This window comes from Berghia stephanieae, chromosome 2, assembly GCF_034508935.2.
Source record: "Berghia stephanieae isolate SIO BIC M18660-M18661 chromosome 2, UCSD_Bste_1.3, whole genome shotgun sequence".
Classification (NCBI taxonomy): Eukaryota; Metazoa; Mollusca; class Gastropoda; order Nudibranchia; family Aeolidiidae; genus Berghia; species Berghia stephanieae.
Genome location: NC_088361.1, coordinates 92,559,724 through 92,580,639, shown reverse-complemented (window position 1 = coordinate 92,580,639; position 20,916 = coordinate 92,559,724). Strand labels below are relative to the sequence as shown.

Sequence of the window (20,916 nt, the reverse complement as noted above, 5' to 3'; positions counted from 1 at the left end):
GGGGTAATACTGAACCAGTGCGGTCCCCAGTCCTTTCGGTCCCCAGTCCTTTGTTTACAGTGCGGCCATATTGGATTCCATTTGCCAGGTTGTAATTGTTTACAATCATGGTTGGTTGGTTCCCCCCCCCCCCCCCCTTTAATTAAATCTCCAAGACCACTCTTCCTCTTGTCAGGTATGTTGTATGTTACTGAATTGGCTACAAATATGGCAATTTTTTCTCTCTTAAATTTATTTGCGAAACTTTCATTTTTTGGCAGAATCTGGCCACCCGGATATGGCAATGAATGCCTGGCACATCTGGCCATCCAATACGGCCGCAATGGAAACAAAGGACTGGGGACCGCACTGAACCAGTATTACCCAAAGCGGCGTATACATATTCAAATAAGTGCACTCGGTCCAAATTATACAAGGAAATACGTCGGGATCAACATGTAAACTAAAAAAAAAAAAATAAAAAAAAAAAATATGGAACGCTTCACGAATTTGCGTGTCATCCTTGCGCAGGGGCCATGCTAATCTTCTCTGTATCGTTCCAATTTTAGTATATGTACTGCGTGAACAGTACAAGATATGGTGATCTAAGAGCCGTATATATGCTCAACAAATTAGGATAGTTCTACTAGCAGGTTTGATAAAATAGATTATTAGCTTAGAAATTCATATTTTTACCATTAAATTATCCAAACTATAACAAGTTTTTAAAATGCATATTTTATTATCAAAACTAAATTTTAAAAATAATATTTTAATTGATTTAATTATATTTTTGATATATTTTGTACAAAAAATAATAAATCACTTTAAGTTATCTCCCTTTAATAAGAATTTACATCGAAAGTGTATTAATTTACATAGTTTATTTCTTTTCATATTTTAGGGGGTAAAACGCGAAAAGAAGAAGGAAAATAGACATGAAAGTTCTACACTTTCCAAGAATTTGTATTATACCCTTTTTCACAATGACATTATTTAATTCTTGGTGGTTTTGAAGTGTCAAGTGGCATGACACCCAATTAAACGCTAGAGACACCTCGAGCATTGAAATACGTCACCTCTTGGAGGTAGATTATGTCGGTGCTCACAACCTGGCACAGCTTGAAGCAGCTTCTTAACTTGAGTTTAGAAAACAATGGCCGCCGGATTTAAGTAAAGAAGATAATGGGTCGAGTCTCACAGCATTGATTTTTTTCATATGTATGGTTTCAGTGAAGTCATACAATGAAGAAAATGAACAGAAATACAAAAGAAATGATAGGAGGTTGTTGTGTCTGCTCTGATGAACGTGGATGGAGTGAAAACCCACTTGTTTATTGTGATGGACATGGCTGCAATGTTGCTGTTCATCAAGGTACACCTTACTCATACTCGCTTACCATCATAATCATGGTCTAATTCTATTACTAGAAATGCATCTTACAGTAAGGCATCCTTGCCCATAAATAAGATATTGAAGTGTACTTGCGAAATACGCAGACTTAGTCTCCGTACTTTATAAAGTTGAGAGTGAAATTGATTGGAATGATTGAGAAAGTTGAAATTGAAAGGTCTCGTTCTTCTCTAACACTAACTCTGGTCTCAACTGAGAACAAAACTACAACTTGCAAGGGAGGCCTTCCGAAAGCTCCTACATCCCCAGTATTCTTTTTTAAAATAATGTTCTAGTAGGGGGTTTGGGAGGGGAAAACTTTTAATATAATATAATGTTCTAGTAGGCAGTTTAGTGAGCAGCAGCTCAGTGGCAGTCAAATTTTGACCCAACTCGCCCATAGGAAAGTTGTTACTGGAAATTGCCGTTCGCGTTTTGGGGGGTTCAATTCAAGATGCAGAACTTCGTTATAAAGAGGAATATCGCAGATACTTTGGTATCATTATTTTCGTCTTTCAATTTCCTTTTAAATGGTGCCAATTAAGGAAAAATCCATTAATTATTCCAGAAGTTATATGAAGTTAAAATTTGTCAATTTTCAAATGCATTTATTTTTGTATTTACCGCGTGTGTTTTTAAAATTTAAACGCTTGTTTTTAGAATAACATCTAAACTTTATTCATGCCAAATTTCAGGGCTCTATATCGATGCGCAGACACCTTTTAACTCTGCGCCGAAATGCCTTGTTTACATTATCTTCTCATCATGGCTGCCGGGCGATATCGATATTCATATCGATATTTTAAATTTAGTTATGTATTATGTTAAATTTAGTCCATAATATTTTCAGTACTATTATTTACTATGTTTTTATTTTGAATACATACTTTCCAACTTTATTTATAGGCATTTTATAGTTTTTGTTTTAAAAGTTTGTATATTTCTTCTCTTTGTGAAATCCGATATTAATAATATCGATATTTTAAAATACCAATTGCTTTAATTTAATTTTATTTTACTTTGCCATCAAATCATCAAGTTTCTTTCCCATATGTTTAGATATGTTTATCATTTGTATCCATATTCTAAAGGCCTTAGCCTTAATAATTATTATGGTAAGAAGTTCTATTAGTTTTGACACCCCCATACATTGAGAGAGAAGTGGGGGGGGGGGGGATAAAATTATATTAATTGTCAGTTCAAATCATGTAATAGTAATAGCAATAAACCCAAAGTGTTTAGCAGAATTTTTTAAAGTATTAAAAGCCAGAACTTTCCTTCTAAGTATAATAGGGAATCTGTTTCAATTTATTTGAACTTTTTCAATCTACCATTTTATTTATATGCAATTAAATTGCCATAGGTAAAAATAAACTCATTATGTCATTACACAACATGTTTATATCTTTTCATTTAAATATACTCTCAAACCCTTTTTATTCTCTATGTATTAATTAAAAGAGGGTAATTATTTGCAATTGTTTCAGTGAGATATTGGGGATAAATCCAAAAGTGATAGAGCAAATTGTTTCTTACGTCTAGCAGAGTTTTTGATTATGTAACATTTGCGACATATTATGTAATAATGTGTTAATTTGAAATGTTTATCTTCCTCTTTATTAATGTAAATGCATTGTCCTCGATAAGACGAACATTTTTGTATACAATATATGATAAGAACTCCATATTGACTGTTTTAACCATTTTTTATTAACATCACGCGATTTCGGTCACAACTTTGCAATGGTAATTTTGGGGTAAAAATCGGTCTGAAATTTCAGACTTTGAACTGCCGTAACTACATTTCTAATCAAGATAGAAACAAAATTCAAACTGTTTTGTAATCTGTGTTGCCAGCTCTTTCATATGACATTGGTTTCAAGTGTGTGAGGTACATTTAGAATTTCTATTAAACTCCCTAGTTCTAGAGAGAGAGGTGGGCCTTTGGCCTACCAACCTCCGCTGAACGTCCAACTTGCCTTGAGCATGCATTCACGTAAAATATAAAGATTTTTTTTAAAAACCTACCTCTGTTTCAAAAACTAGCATCTTTCAACTTTCTAAGAAACATTTTGATTTTTCAGAACTTTAGTTCGTTAAAAAATACCGGCCAATCTGACCCGTTGAGTCGAATGAAAACGAAATTTTGTTGTTTACACGGTTCAAAAGAAATGCCGTAAATAAGCTTTCATGGACTTCCTGTGTTGTTTTTACAGTGTCACGTGACCGTTTTGAGAAATTTGTCGTCTGCTACAAATAATTAGACTGGTGGGGGTAGATATTTTCGTTGGAGCAGAGAAAAAGTGAGTATTAATTCTTGTACTTGTAGAGAGGCCTAGGGTCCAACAGCAGTCAAGTTGATTGAATGAAAGAAAAAAAGGTCTTTTTTTTATCCGCCACCACCACCACCGTGAGAATGGAGGGTGGGGGTGGGGTGGGGGGGTTGCATGAAGACGAAAGGGAGACGTGTTGCTTGGTGATGTAGAGCATAAGGATGCTGGCAGGTGTTCTTAACCCCTTAACAGCGAAGCTAATTTTTTGCTTTCAGATAATAGTTTGCTTTTATCTTTATTATTGTTAACGGAGAATACAGCGTTTCCACCAAGAGAGCAGTCAGACTCGGACTTCAATTGTCTATAATCGTTTTGCCGTTACTTGTCTTTTGATGAAAGAAGATTTGGTGTTAGGTCAAAGATCGAATTTCGTCGCTAAAGGTTGCATTGCTACTGGGTTTGCTCTCTCCCCCCCCCCCCCCCCCCACCCTCCTTTTTTTTTGTTCTTTTTTTTTTTCAACTTAGTATTGTTGATTGATATTTCCTTTTTTATGATTAGCAAGTGCCGTAGGAGTCTCACAGGATGCAGGAGTACTGCAATTAACCCTTTGCCAGTGACACTGATTTTTTTTGTTTTCAAATAATAGTCTTCATTTATATTATTTTTTAACGCAGAAAAAAAACCGTTTCCACCATAAGAGCAGTAAGAATATTGATAAAAAGCGCTTTGAGCACGTTGGGTGGATATTGCCCTATATAACAGCTCAAATTTTAAAATTGTAATTTGTTTTTTGTCTTTTGATGAAAACGGTAAGATTTTATTTTTGGTCCAAGTAAGATTGATATTCGCCTTTAAAAGGTTAAATTGTTTTGTTTTTTCAGGTTTTTTTGTTTTGTTTTTCGAATGCGGATACGCTGCTTCTTCCTTTTTTTTCCTCAACTGGCAAGCTATCGCTGTACTTACCCGCATGGCTTGCACACTCATAAGGATACATCTAGGTCACAAAACCTTACATCCAGGTCACAAAATCAGACAACTAGGCCACACATCAAGACATCTCTGTTTCGTTTGTTCCAAGATAGCAAAACAAACCAGACGTCTTGGAGTTCGAAAGAGCTTTCCATAAAATATTTGGTATTTGCAAGACCCCCAGAAACCAATTCCCTATACAGCTCTTGTGCACGGTTACTTATGACCTTGATTTCTTTCGTACCCACCCCCAAAATCCAACTTATTGTGTGTTATAGGCAGAACATAATAAATAGCTGGGCTGCCACATGCGTGGCCAAAGAGAGAATCTATACTTTGGCATTAGACACCCATTACCTGATGTCTTGGTTTTTAATCCTAGCCTAGTGAGAGAGAGAAAACAAAACAATCATACATGTATCTGCAAACAGCAGAACGTTTTCATTTTACATTGAGATGGGAAGGGGAAGGGATAACTCTATGACAAGAGAGAGAGAGAGAGAGAGAGAGAGAGATGGGCAGGGGAATGGGGGGATAGTAAGGGGGAATGGGAAAAGATGAAAGAAACAATGGGTTGCCTGATGACGTAGATCAAAGGATTGTTACAGCGGTGTTCACGGAGCGTACTTCGTGAAATTTTAACCTTTTACAGTGACACTGATTTTTTTATGCAGATTGCTTATGCAGAATAAATCGTTCCCACCAAGAGAGCAGTAGTAAGAGTATATTTAGACTCGGGTTTCAATTAAACTATAAATCCCAAAGCTTGTCTTTTAATGATAACATTAAGACTAAGATCTGGAGTTTGGGGAGTGTAAGATCGAATCTCGCCATTAATGGTTAAAATTGTTTTGATTTTAAAAAAAAATAACACACACACACACAAACACACGAGCGCGCGTGGTCACGACAGCGAGGACCATCTATTGCTTGTGTTGCAACGGTAAACCAGTTTACGTGTACGTAGATCCTGAGGCTAGATGCCCCGTTACCGTGTACGAAGTCACTCCCAAGAAAAAAAAAAAAAAAGAAAGAGACACACACTCACACATACACGCACGCACACACACACACACACACACACAGTCTCGCATCCGCTACGAACTAATTTTGCGCACCAATTTTTACTGCACTAATGCACCAAATTGCATACTTATCTAGGGACACTTTTTTTCCGTATCTTTTTCTCAATAGCTAAACTTTTTTTAAAACCTTTGTTTTGTTTGCACGGCACCAGACGTAGGTAACAGACGTAAACCCACACGATTTCGCGAGGAATGAATCATGAAAAAAATTAGGATATAATTTCAAACACAACTTTTGAAATTCATCTAGGATTGTCCAGTACCGAATGTTTTTTGATAGAAAACAAATGCATCTTCAAATCTAAACTGCTTTTGATGGTAAGCGGTAAGTTTTTTGTTTGTTTTTTTCTGTCCAAACGAATGATTGTCCTGGTATGGAAGCTAAGTATTGGTAACACCGGCGCACCTCTCTAGTGTAGGGGGTTTTTAATTTAAATAGGGAGAAATTCTAAAACTAAATGTAACTCACACACTTGAAACCAATGTCATATGAAAGAGCTGGCAACACAGATTACAAAAGTTTGAATTTTGTTTCTATCTTGATTAGAAATGTAGTTACGGCTGTCATGGTCTCAAGTGAGTAAAGAGCTACTCGACTATGCATAAAGATATATGTAGAGTGAGGCCCCAGAATTTACTAGTTACTATAAATGAAAAACAATTAACGATTTGTTTACAATGAAATAAAAATAATGATGAAATTTAATTAAAAGAGATAAACAGTGATCGTGGCAGTTACAAATAGAGATATGAATATTTTACGTAACTTATGATAATATGTCAGGTTCGTAAGTTTACGTTTCCAGGCAGTTGATGGGCTTGGATGATCTATTCCTCTGATAACAGGATCGGACTCGTAAAATTCCACTTCCAGGCAATTGGTAAGGGGTTATTGACAGCGGGCTCGGGTTTGATCCTTGAAGATTATACAATCAAAGTTAAAAGCTCCGGCGTCTTAATGGTGTAGATATAATATCTACAAAGTCCCAAAAGATAAAAATCTTCCAGTATATATAAGGAATAGAGCGACTGGCCGTCCGGCATAGATTGTGGAGAGAAGTGAGTGTCGAATGTTAGACCTATCAGCTTTTATAATAAGTGGCTACGTGACAGAATGTAGAACGAAAAGTATTCACTAATTAGAAATTAATTCGAGGGAAGGCTATAAAAGGAAAGATGATCTAATATTAGAAGGTAAAGTTTATCTAAGCCTACCGAAATATAACTGGAGTGAGATGAATTCAGTTCTTAATAAAATAAAATTTAATAAGATAATTGTGAACAACCTTTACTGTGACACCCCCCACCCACGTTTAAAATATACTCTTTAACCATTATGGGAAAGATAGATTTTACAAACGGAAGTAAATTTACTATCATGATACTCTAGCATTAATCCATTGTTATGATTTGTGCTACAATTAAATTATTTATTAACTAGACATGGAAATGTTTATATTAACGTAGGTATATGAATGGTGACAATAACAATGAAAGATTGTGATTACAAATCATTGTGATGAACAACACGATGGCAATGTGATTACAAATCATTGTGATAAACAATAGTGATGGCAATGAAGCATGATTTAAGTCGATGATATGAAGGTAATTTACTGAATGAAATGAATGAAAATGTAAATGGAATATTGACATTTCAATTATTAATCATAAATGAGTGAAAATTCATGACAATAATAGATAAAGAGAAGATTTCCCAAATCATGAATGGGTATGGTATATATATCCAAACAATACTCAATGTTACATTAAGTTGGGTCATCATGTTTACAAATAAAATTATCGAAATTGTGCGTTCTGATTTGGCATAATTTTCGAGGTAACTAACAGTATGCATGAGAGGTTAACTTATACCCTTCTCACGTGTTTACACTAATCGAGAAAGTAGGTCGGCGTGAATATTTTCACAGCCTGGTATATGAGAGATACTGAAAGAGTAATTTTGCAAAAATAGACTCCACCTTAGTACTCTACTATTATTCATTTTGTTATTTCTTATGTACGTGAGTGGTTTATGGTCCGTTTCGACCACAAACTCTTTTAGCAGTAGATATCTGCTGAATGTCTTTAAAGCAAAGACGATGGCCGGTCCTTCACGCTCTATTACAGAGTATCGTGATTCTCTGTCCAATAATTTTCTGCTTGCATATAAGCAAGGCATTAGAGTTCCCTCATGCTCCTGTAATAGTACACCTGCGATGCCCTTATCAGACGCGTCAGTTCTCACAACAAATTCTTTTGACATGTCGGGTAATTTAAGAATTGGTTCTGAACAGAGTAATGCCTTTAATTGGTTGAAGCTATTCTGACACGATTCTGTCCAAACAATTTTGTTCGGTGACCCATTCTTTGTCAGATTTGTTAGCGGTGTCGCGATGTGCGCGAAGTTGTAAATGTATTTCCTGTAAAAATTTAGGAGCCCAAGTACTTTGCGTACTTCTTTTTTTGTCTTAGGTGGTTGCAATTGTGCGATTTTTGTTTGTTTTTCTGTCTCGGGTGTCTGTGTCCCATGACCAACGGTATGATTAATCCTGCATTTGAAGCTTCGATATTAGTAAACATAGGTTGCGACACTGTGTCTCTATCAAAGTATTTTTTTAGCATGTTTGCATGGAATGTCTTTGTTGTGTTGTTAATTTGAATCTCGTAATTAACACCAGATCGTACTGCTAATACCTTGAATGGTCCTTTCCATGTAGCTAAAAGTTTACTCGAGTCATCAGGTAAGAGTATTAGTACTTTGTCACCAATCTCAAATTTTCTTGACTTGCTTTTTCGATCGGAGTATTCCTTGTATTTCTCTGCTTTTTTAGTGACGGATTCCTGTGCTAGCTTACATGTGTCCTCTATTCTGTCTTTCAGGTTTCTTACATATTCGTAAGCAAACATAATTTCGTTATTGTCCTCCTCATTCCCTTTACAAATGTCGGCTACTATATTGATCGGGCCGCGAGGTGATCGTCCATACATCAACTCAAATGGGGAGTAGCCTGTAGATTCTTGGGGTATTTCTCTATATGCAAATAGGATTGCTGGTAAGTATCTGTCCCAATCATCTGGTTTTTCTGCTGACACTTTTCTTAACATATTCTTTAGAGTGCCATTAAATCTTTCACAAAGACCATTTGCTTGGGGGTGGTAGGGAGTTGTGAATGAGTGTTGGATTCCCATGAGTTTCATGGTTTCATGCATCATATGTGATGTAAATTGGGGTCCATTGTCCGACAGTATCTCATTTGGTATGCCTATTCTAGTAAAAATTGTCATCGATGCTTCAGCTATGTGATCCGATGTAGTTGATTTCAATGCTATCGCTTCTGGCCACCTGGTTGCGTAATCGACTAGTGTTAGTATGTGTGTATGGTTTCTATCTGATTTTGTTAAAGGGCCTATAATGTCAATTGCAACTTTTTGAAAAACTTTTTCAATAACTGGGGTTGTCTCTAATGGCAATCTCGGTATTCTGCCTTTTGCGACTCTTCTTTGGCATGTGTCACAAGATTTCACATATTCTCGGACGTCTTTAGTAATTCCAGGCCATGTGAAATTCTCGGATATTCTCTTCAATGTGGAAGAGCTCCCAAGATGTCCAGAAGTTATTGAATCGTGCGCTATTCCAAGGATTTTGTTTCTGTAAATACTCGGCGTGACCAGTTGTTTAGCTATTTTGTTTCTTTTCCTATGTAACCTGAACAGAATATCTTTTTCAATGATGTATTCAACTTTTGATTTCATCCCTTTGTTTGCGATATTGAAATATGATGTTAAAGTCGGGTCCTTTTTCTGTTCTTCAATGAACGTGTTCCTGTCAAATTGTTGTGGTTCAAGAGAAATAGTCATTGGCTTCTCTGTTGTCTTAGTCATCTTTCTTGTTTCTGCTAGACAAGCTGTTTCTTGGGTTAATGACCATTCTTTTACATTTGTTGGGTTGTCTTTAAGACCTTTTATATTGCCAACAATAACATCAGCGACGGGGTTGGGAAGTATACAGCATTCCACTATTCCTGTATAGTATGGGGTTTCTATGTACACATTAGCTGTTTCAAAGGTTTCGACTGTGCCACTGAATGTGATGCATTGTACCGTTTTTCCAGTTTTGTCTTCGTCATTGATCAAAGATGCTTTTATTCCTACTGTACTGCATCCGGTGTCTCTCAATATTTTGCAATCAGTTCCATTAGCTTTGCCTTCACAAAAAAATAGCGATCCTGACTTGTGAGTTTGTGTTAAAAGTGACATACCTTTCACGCAATACACATTTATATTTTCTCCTGACATTACTCGTGTCTGATTGTTTACACTTGTTTGGAGTGATGCATTTGCAGTTTCTTTTGGATATCCCACGATTTTGTAACATTTGTCTGCTGTGTGGCCTTTCATTCCACAATATTGACATTTAATTATAGGTTTGTTGGTTTTCTTATACTCAGTATTATTGTCAGTGCTATTTCTTGTTTTGTTTTGATAGGGTCGGCTATGGTCTCTATTGAACTGTTTGTTCCATGGTTTGTTACTATGATCATCTTGTTTCACTTGCGTGTTCCGAGTGATTGATCGGCTCGTTCTATTTGAGTACTGAACTTTAGGTGTACCTGGTCTCTGAGCAGCGGCAGCGTAGTATGGTTCCTTCAATGTTCTGCTAAGGGGTGTCAATGGATGTGCGCTGTTAAGTTTTCTGCGTAGATTTTTAATTTGTCCAAGTTTTCTGGCTTTCTCTCTTTAAAGAATGCGACTAAATCTGGGTTGCAAGCTTGATAGATTCGATTCTTCAGCGTGAGATAGTAAAGGCCTGCAAAGTCGTCTTGTTTTACGTTTGCCAACTCAAGCCACCGATTTAGAAATTGAGTAATTCGGTTCACGAATGTATTAAGTCTTCTCCACTTTCCGGTTTTGCAGTGTGAAACCTTTCCTGGTAACCATCTTCCGTTAATCTAAATCTTTTTAGTAGAGCGTCTTTAATTTTTCCATAGTCATCTGCATCTTCAGTTGTTAAGGTATAGAAAACTTTTAGCGGTTCTCCAGATAAGCAGTTAATCAAGGCTGTGGCCCATTTGCTTTCTGGCCAACGATAACCTTTAGCCTGAACTTCGAATCGGTGTAAGAAGGATTCTAGACAGTCTGAGCGTTCATCGTATGTTGGCATGCGTGGAAGTTTCACGAAAAATTCATCACTATTATTATGTTTTCTTTCATGACCGGTTTTTGTTTTTTCAATTTCCAGCATCATTTGGGTCCTTTTGGTTTCTTCTTCTGCTAAAGCTATTTGTCTTTTTAGTTCCCTTTCTTGGACTCTTTCTTCTCGTTCTTCTCTACGTATTCTTTCTTCGTGTTCTTTTTCTTCTCTACGAATTCTTTCTTCATTTTCTTCTCTACGAATTCTTTCTTCGTGTTCTTTTTCTTCTCTACGAATTCTTTCTTCATTTTCTTCTCTACGAATTCTTTCTTCATTTTCTTCTCTACGAATTCTTTCTTCTTTTTCTTCTTTTATTTTCTCTTCGCACCATGAAAATATTCTTTCCTGGGGTATTTCTAAGTCCTTTGCGAGACTTAAGTATCTTTTATATGCTTCCATTTTTGCAATAAATTAGTTACGATATTTTATATATATTATATTGACAGGATACTGTTACTGACTGTTTTATTTATTTACACTTACTGGAATGAACTGTTCTATTTTTAGAAATCTCTCTCTCTTATTTCAACTTATTATGTATGTTGAATTTGATGCCTTTTATCGTTATATCTTATAAAGCAATGTGTCAATACAATGCGGAGTTATTATGACTTGTGTCAATAACAATGTGTCAATCGCGTGTACTCTAAACTATGTTACTACGAAAAATGTATCACCAATGTTTGTGACTCGTCGCTAGTTTGTGTACAATTATTCGCAATGACGCTAATATACTAGAGTGTGATAACAATAATAGGATGCCAAAATAATCCCAAGTTATCTATCACTAAATATAACACGACGGCTAGTAGACTCCTTTTATTATTATTTAGTTTTTAAAGACTCACTTTTCAGAACATAATATATAAGTGGTTTTCGGTAACAGTAGTATGCCAAAAATGTATTTAAAACAAATCACTATGTCTATAGTTACTATGTGATGCCCAACTCATGTAAAAGAGAATAATGAAGGATATATCTACCAACTCAGTTCGTGGCTGGGACCTCTCTCTTGTTCAATGGTTGTTCAACAATTGTAATTAGGCATTGAAGAGTGTTTAACAGTGATGTCTGAAATACAAAACAATAAAATATCGTAAGATTTACAATAGTTACAAAATGTGTTCACAACACTGAGTGATTGGATGATAGGTGAATGAATCGTTATGGAATGTAAACATATTGAAAACAATTCATGAATGAGGCAAACAACAAAATGAAATGAGTGATGTAATAACAAAGCGGACAAGGAATGAATGAATGAATGAAAAACTGAGTGAATAGATGAATGAATGAATGGATAATGTATGAATGAAAGAATGAAGGGAGGAATTAATGTATGAATGATTGGATAAATGAGTGAATAAACGAATGAATGGATGAAGGAATGAATGAATAAATAAATGAATGAACAATGATTGAATGAATAAATAAATGAATGAACAATGATTGTCACAAAGTGCGCACGTAAACCGTATGCTTATGTAGCGCAGTTTGCAACCTTGTTTATGTGTGCTATATTCAAGCTACGACACCGATCAATAACCAAACACAATACGTTGATAAAGGTTTTGAAGCTAAATGAAGATATATTTTATTACAATATAACAAAGATATTATGAGATATAAAGATGAAATGATAGATGTAATAAGTATGAAATCAAATGGATGGATGACAAATTGATGGAGATGGTGTGATGATGAATATGATATGAAAGCGATATGAAAATATATAATTAAATCAATTAATTATCAATACTTTACCAAACCGCTACCACATCAGACAATCTCACAGATAGGTTGCAACCATCACAGTCATACAGGCAACTAATAATTAACTAACTAACTAAACACAATCCAGACGTGTAGAAGAAAGCCAAAAGAGTGTCCTTGATATTCAACAAAAACTGTAAGGTTGTTCTAATATTGTTAATTTGTCTCTTCTTGAAATTGTTCTGATTTCACAGTATTCATAAACAGATCAATTGTTTCTCAATGTTCTGATATTAAAATAAGCAAATGGTTCTTCACAGGTAACTTATAAAACAGGCAAATGTTCAGTTTCTATTAGGGTCAAGCTATGAGTGTATAGCCTAAAGTTGGCTTGTTAAAGCCCAGCCTCCAACGGCTCATTCACAGAGCCGAACAGATTATTGAAATCACAAATTAAGTCTACACAAGACTTTAATCAAACTCTATACAAGAGTTATAACACAACTTGATTCAGCTCAAACTTTGAGCACCACAAAGTCTACACAAGACTTAAATCACACTCTACACAAGAGTTAACACAAAACGTGTTTCAGCTCGAACTTTGAGCACTACAAAGTCTACACAAGACTTTAATCCAACTCTACACAAGAGTTAAACAAATGAGCCTAAAAGACTCCGCTGTGGTTATCGCTTAGAGACTATGAGCCTAAAAGACTCCGCTGTCTGGTCTCTTTTGAGACAATGAGCCTAAAAGACTCCGCTGAGTGGTCTGAAGAAACTGCTCAAAACTCTGGCATTTATAGGCAAAAATCAAGCAAACGAAGCAAAATTCTACCACACAAACGGATGTTAGTCATATCCGTAAACATCTGAAATTCCTTAAAACTCCCCCAGATTCCATAATCATGGACAACAACAACCCATCCTGATACCGGACATCCTCATATCAAGGATAAATAAATTCGTCAGCCCCATAGTTACCAAATATCAATCAAGCCATACCATAACAAAGTCACTCCCGTAGAATACAGGGATCCTACTTTGCTTATAAGTTTACGGAGAAAACAAGATTGATGCCTTTCTCACAATAACACCCACACTACGTAGTTTAATTCAAACTTCCGGGCCATAGGTGCATGATCTGATACGACCTGTATCAACAAAAGAAGGGTTGTTCCGGAGGGATTACAATAACAACAACAACTAATACTACGACGACGTACATCCTGTCGTAAACTGACGCCTACACGGAAGCATTTCGTTACATATCTCCCCCCTAAGACTAAATTTGGTACAACATTTAGTTAGATCATCGAAATGCCTCAAGATCACATCGATCTCGACAATTATTTGGGCTCATGGTTGTCCCTTCCTTCAACAGACAACATCGGCATCACACATCCACACTTCAACTCCACCTTGCCGTGTGTCATGCATTTCGGTGGTTCATGATCCTTGTTTTCGTCAAAACATGGAAGTCGAGGACTCTTAACAGTGGGAGCATGAGTAAATGATCGAATGTCACTTGTCATACTGTCGTTGTTGGAGGAAGCCTGACACTCCGACTTTAACCTAAGCAGTTCAAGCTCTTTCTCCATCAGAGCTTCTTGTCTTTGAGCTCGTGCTCTGCTTATCTCCTCCTCTTCTTTGGCACGTTCTCTCTCCTTCTCTTTTCTCTCTTCATCTTCTTGTAACTGGGCTGTCACCCAAGCACCGAGATCTTCACCCCTTAACTCCAATTTTTCTCCAAGTTTAATTAATCTTTCCACATCCATCTCTAAGACAATTAATCAAACCAATTCAAATTCAGATAAACAACTTCAATATGTTTATCAACACTGTTGCCGTAAATGTTACTTTCACGTAGAATAAAGTGGTATTACAAGTAACCTTATTAACGATATGCGGTCAATATAGATCCCAAAACAGATTCAAAACAGGCAATTAATACCGATTCCTACACGGAATTCAACATTGATCTATATATATAGACTCAATATATAAAATCAAAACAAATTTACTCCAGGTCCTAACACAGAACCAACGCTTCACCCAGATTCCTACACAGAATCAAAACATTGACTTAATATAGACGCATATTAGAGTCAAAACAACTGATTTAATACAGGTCCTCACACGGAACCAACGCTTCACCCAGATTCCCCACACGGAATCAACAAAATAGCTTCACCCAGATTCCCCACACGGAATCAACAAAATAGCTTCACCCAGATTCCCCTCACGGAATCATAAAAACTATCTTCACCCAGATTCTTTCTCAGAATCAACAAAATAACTTCACCCAGATTCTTTCTCAGAATCATCAAAATATCTTCACCCAGATTCTTTCTCAGAATCAACAAAATATCTTCACCCAGATTCTTTCTCAGAATCAAAATATCTTCACCCAGATTCTTTCTTAGAATCAACAAAATATCTTCACTCAGATTCTCTCTTAGAATCAACAAAATATCTTCACCCAGATTCTCTCTTAGAATCAACAAAATATCTTCACCCAGATTCTCTCTTAGAATCAACAAAATATCTTCACCCAGATTCTCTCTTAGAATCAACAAAATATCTTCACCCAGATTCTCTCTTAGAATCAACAAAATATCTTCACCCAGATTCTTACACAGAATCAATACCTTGACTTACTATAGTATGTGCATAGAAAGTCAGAACAAATGATTTAATACAGATCCTCACACGGGACCAACACAATCTTCACCCAGAATCAAATTACCCCAACAACCACCTTCGTTCCATACAACAGGGAGAGGGGGGACAATGGAGGCTTTACAGCGCGAGTACCGCGTGCGCGCTAAGTCAGTGATCCGTATCACGATGACAGATGACTGACAACTTAGAACCGAACAAGTGAAATTTACCAGAATAACTTGTATTACACCTTGCGTATAATGACAGTCTTATAACCATTAAATGGATACCAATTTGCTTTAAGCTCAAAGATAGTATCTATCTCAAGTTTCAAACAACTCCCTAACCTGTCTCAACAATTGTTTGGTCGCGATGTCTCTTGAATGCACAACAATAAGAATCCCACTTCTGACACCAAATTATGTCACAAAGTGCGCACGTAAACCGTATGCTTATGTAGCGCAGTTTGCAACCTTGTTTATGTGTGCTATATTCAAGCTACGACACCGATCAATAACCAAACACAATACGTTGATAAAGGTTTTGAAGCTAAATGAAGATATATTTTATTACAATATAACAAAGATATTATGAGATATAAAGATGAAATGATAGATGTAATAAGTATGAAATCAAATGGATGGATGACAAATTGATGGAGATGGTGTGATGATGAATATGATATGAAAGCGATATGAAAATATATAATTAAATCAATTAATTATCAATACTTTACCAAACCGCTACCACATCAGACAATCTCACAGATAGGTTGCAACCATCACAGTCATACAGGCAACTAATAATTAACTAACTAACTAAACACAATCCAGACGTGTAGAAGAAAGCCAAAAGAGTGTCCTTGATATTCAACAAAAACTGTAAGGTTGTTCTAATATTGTTAATTTGTCTCTTCTTGAAATTGTTCTGATTTCACAGTATTCATAAACAGATCAATTGTTTCTCAATGTTCTGATATTAAAATAAGCAAATGGTTCTTCACAGGTAACTTATAAAACAGGCAAATGTTCAGTTTCTATTAGGGTCAAGCTATGAGTGTATAGCCTAAAGTTGGCTTGTTAAAGCCCAGCCTCCAACGGCTCATTCACAGAGCCGAACAGATTATTGAAATCACAAATTAAGTCTACACAAGACTTTAATCAAACTCTATACAAGAGTTATAACACAACTTGATTCAGCTCAAACTTTGAGCACCACAAAGTCTACACAAGACTTAAATCACACTCTACACAAGAGTTAACACAAAACGTGTTTCAGCTCGAACTTTGAGCACTACAAAGTCTACACAAGACTTTAATCCAACTCTACACAAGAGTTAAACAAATGAGCCTAAAAGACTCCGCTGTGGTTATCGCTTAGAGACTATGAGCCTAAAAGACTCCGCTGTCTGGTCTCTTTTGAGACAATGAGCCTAAAAGACTCCGCTGAGTGGTCTGAAGAAACTGCTCAAAACTCTGGCATTTATAGGCAAAAATCAAGCAAACGAAGCAAAATTCTACCCACACAAACGGATGTTAGTCATATCCGTAAACATCTGAAATTCCTTAAAACTCCCCCAGATTCCATAATCATGGACAACAACAACCCATCCTGATACCGGACATCCTCATATCAAGGATAAATAAATTCGTCAGCCCCATAGTTACCAAATATCAATCAAGCCATACCATAACAAAGTCACTCCCGTAGAATACAGGGATCCTACTTTGCTTATAAGTTTACGGAGAAAACAAGATTGATGCCTTTCTCACAATAACACCCACACTACGTAGTTTAATTCAAACTTCCGGGCCATAGGTGCATGATCTGATACGACCTGTATCAACAAAAGAAGGGTTGTTCCGGAGGGATTACAATAACAACAACAACTAATACTACGACGACGTACATCCTGTCGTAAACTGACGCCTACACGGAAGCATTTCGTTACAATGATTGAATGAATAAATAAATGAATGAACAATGAATGAATGAATAAATAAATGAATGAACAATGAATGAATGAATAATTTATAAATGAATAAATGAATGAAGGAATGAATCAATAAAATGCTATTCAATTTGAATGAAAGAATGAATGGATAAATTGCTATTCCATTTAAATGAAGAAATGAAAAAGAAAAAAAAATTAATCCTGTAAATAGGGAGTTCAATTAAAATATGATCAAGTGGGGCAATTAAGAGTTTTACAATTTAAACTTTAAAGTTAGATGAAATAGATATATGTAACTAAATAAATTCAATTCTTTATATGTGTCCCCTCCAAAATGTCATGGTCTCAAGTGAGTAAAGAGCTACTCGACTATGCATAAAGATATATGTAGAGTGAGGCCCCAGAATTTACTAGTTACTATAAATGAAAAACAATTAACGATTTGTTTACAATGAAATAAAAATAATGATGAAATTTAATTAAAAGAGATAAACAGTGATCGTGGCAGTTACAAATAGAGATATGAATATTTTACGTAACTTATGATAATATGTCAGGTTCGTAAGTTTACATTTCCAGGCAGTTGATGGGCTTGGATGATCTATTCCTCTGATAACAGGATCGGACTCGTAAAATTCCACTTCCAGGCAATTGGTAAGGGGTTATTGACAGCGGGCTCGGGTTTGATCCTTGAAGATTATACAATCAAAGTTAAAAGCTCCGGCGTCTTAATGGTGTAGATATAATATCTACAAAGTCCCAAAAGATAAAAATCTTCCAGTATATATAAGGAATAGAGCGACTGGCCGTCCGGCATAGATTGTGGAGAGAAGTGAGTGTCGAATGTTAGACCTATCAGCTTTTATAATAAGTGGCTACGTGACAGAATGTAGAACGAAAAGTATTCACTAATTAGAAATTAATTCGAGGAAGGCTATAAAAGGAAAGACGATCTAATATTAGAAGGTAAAGTTTATCTAAGCCTACCGAAATATAACTGGAGTGAGATGAATTCAGTTCTTAATAAAATAAAATTTAATAAGATAATTGTGAACAACCTTTACTGTGACAACGGCTTTTCAAACTCTGAAATTTTAGACTGATTTTTTCCCCAAAATTACCATTGCAAAGTTGTGACCGAAATCGTGTGATGTTAATAAAAAATGGTTAAGGTAAAACAGTCAATACGGAGTTCTTATCATATATTGTATACCAAAATGTTCGTCTTATCGAGGACAATGCATTTACATTAATAAAGAGGAAGGTAAACATTTCAAATTGCCAAATTTTAACTTCATATAACTTCTGGAATTTTTAATGGATTTTTCCTTAATTGGCACCATTTAAAAGGAAATTGAAAGACGAAAATAATGATACCAAAATATCTGCGATATTCCTCTTTATAACGAAGTTTTGCATCTTTAATTGAACCCCCCAAAACGCGAACGGCAATTTCCAGTCACAACTTTCCCCCTACTAGAACATAAAAAAAAAGAATACTGGGGATGTAGGAGCTTTCGGAAGGCCTCCCAATTATATTGTCCACTGAACGGGGATTAAAAAATTACCAGCAGTGTAGACAAGCTCTTCTTGACTTGTCATCCGAGCCGAGGCAGTAGTTGTAGTTGTACTTGTACGCTATCTGCTGACTGACTACAGTCTAATCTATTACTTATCTCTATTCAAAATTCATGGTCCTCACCAAAATCTTGGTCTCCCTAGCCAAAACGGTCCATTTTGGCTAGGAAGACCAAGATTTTATCGTCCTGGGGTAAAATTGTTTTCGTATAAGGAATTGTTTCTTTCTGTTGAAGAGGCAAGTTTTTTTTCTTTTATTGCTTGATTGTTTTTGTTGTTGATCTGTTTAAGTCAGAAGAGAGATTGTAATTTATCAACCGTCCAACACAATAATTTAATTTATTTTTCATTTTTTCTCTTTATTCTTCATTTTTTGCTAGGGAGACCATGATTTTGGTCCTCTCATGTATAACCATATTTTAATTAATTTTTTTCTTTATGCTGTGGAGTTTTATTTTGTTTGTTTCTTTAGGATTTTTGTTTGTTAGTTTTGTTGGGTTTTTTTTTTTTTTTGTTCTTTATTTATCATCTTTTATTTTGGTCTCCTTAAACCAAAATGGCTTGTTTGGCTAAGGAGACCCAAGATTTTGGCTTTCCGGTGTACAACCATATTTTCGTTTATGGAACTGTTTTTTTATGTTGAAGAAGGGAGGTTTTTGTTTGTTTTTTTTTCACTTCAGTCTTGATTACTACTACTACTACTACTACTACTACTACTACTACTACTACTACTACTACTACTACTACTACTACTACTAATACTACTACTACTACTACTACTACTACTACTACTACTACTACTACTACTTCTAATTCTAGAGAGATTACCTGCAATGCATTTACAGGAATGGATACAGTAAAGTGCTTATGTCAGCCAATTTCAAAGCGTTTGAATTGGGCTTACAATGCTAATGACATGCTGGCTTGTATATTTGTTTTATAATATTTGTTATATCATCAATTTCAGCATGTTATGGCATTGTTCAAGTCCCTACTGGTCCTTGGTTTTGCAAGAAATGTGAATCTCAAGAGAGAATTGCTCGAGTTGTAAGTAATTCATATGTGTTGCCTTAAGCTTTCCTTCCAAAGGAAAATTAATACAACAAAAGTAAACTGTGATGATTAATGTTAAAATAAGTGATTTTTGATATATATAGGTTTTCTCTTTATCAAAAAAGAAAAGTTTTTATGTAAAATTTTGTAATATATATATTGAATCATGTTTATATAATAAATAAAAAAAGGACACGATATTGTGGATGTTTATAATAAGACCGAGAAGATATCAAGATATGCAGCTGTCACACCAATGCATACATCTCATAATCATGCAAAGTTATAAATCACTTCAATTACTTTATTCCTAACCTTTTATTGTCATCTTTTGATTCCAGAAATGTGAGCTTTGCCCTCAAAGAGATGGTGCATTGAAGAGAACTAAATCAGGGGGTTTGTATTTGATAGATTTATATTAAGAATCTTTCTTCTATTATATTTAGTGTGCAAAGCTAATTGAATCTTGTACCCATGCATTATTTTTATCCCCTATTACAATTCTAACATGATTGTTTGGATTTGAGTAGTGCATTTATACTCCTCATCTTTCTCATCCACCCACGATTACCTCCCTTACATTCTTCATATTCATTGTAAATACGGAAATATCAACAAAATATCACGGTCCCTGAGACTTTTGTGCTGCATTGTAGTCAAATGGTGATGAATGATAGAATCTTGTATAATGCTGTAAATTTGAAAATATCAGACTCGTACTTAACATAACTCTCTCCTTACCGACTATTTTCAGGATTTAATGCTATACTTTCTTGACCTAAAAAAAAATAATTTAAAAAAAAATTCAAACTCAAAAGCAATGATAAATTACTATCCTTGGTTTCTTCAGCAAGACAAACTTCAGAAAGCAGCATTAAGATCTTATTGATTTGTCTTCAAATCCTGTGATGATGGACAAAACAAATCTGATTAAGAAAAATGTTCATTGAATGGTGAGGAATTTGATGAATTTCCTAGAGTTGGTAAGGTGAGGGTTAAGACCAAGGAGGAGGTGATCATAGCGGACTGGATAGGGAATTCAGCCACAGGGGCAGGATGTATG

At 35.4% G+C, this 20,916-nt stretch overlaps 2 protein-coding genes and 1 non-coding gene across 5 annotated transcripts in view; 1 reads left to right on the top strand and 2 right to left on the bottom strand.

The window, feature by feature from the left end:
* Window positions 1–465: 465 nt before the first annotated feature.
* Window positions 466–571, bottom strand: LOC144966801 (U6 spliceosomal RNA). Its single transcript, XR_013644280.1, has one exon. It is a non-coding gene; the product is annotated as a U6 spliceosomal RNA (small nuclear RNA).
* Window positions 572–1,056: 485 nt separating this feature from the next.
* The window catches only part of LOC144965866 (uncharacterized), a 45,035-nt gene continuing 25,175 nt past the window's right edge, over window positions 1,057–20,916 (top strand). For all 3 annotated transcript variants that reach the window (XM_078901674.1, XM_078901673.1, XM_078901675.1), the window contains exons 1-3: window positions 1,057–1,354; window positions 19,768–19,847; window positions 20,195–20,249. In XM_078901674.1, coding sequence (XP_078757800.1) covers window positions 1,225–1,354; window positions 19,768–19,847; window positions 20,195–20,249 — 265 coding nt within the window. In that variant the 5' untranslated portion in view covers window positions 1,057–1,224. The remainder of the gene's footprint in view (window positions 1,355–19,767; window positions 19,848–20,194; window positions 20,250–20,916) is intronic.
* Window positions 11,188–17,057, bottom strand: LOC144965867 (uncharacterized). The gene is made up of 2 exons (XM_078901676.1): window positions 16,957–17,057; window positions 11,188–16,277 (listed from the first exon to the last, which is right to left on the bottom strand). Exon 2 carries the CDS (start codon window positions 14,380–14,382, stop codon window positions 13,954–13,956), a length of 429 nt encoding a protein of 142 aa, XP_078757802.1. The 5' UTR covers window positions 14,383–16,277; window positions 16,957–17,057; the 3' UTR covers window positions 11,188–13,953.

Bases quoted from the DNA above. Each gene is read 5' to 3' on its own strand.
- LOC144965867 (XM_078901676.1), bottom strand. From the start codon at position 14,382: ATGGATGTGGAAAGATTAATTAAACTTGGAGAAAAATTGGAGTTAAGG.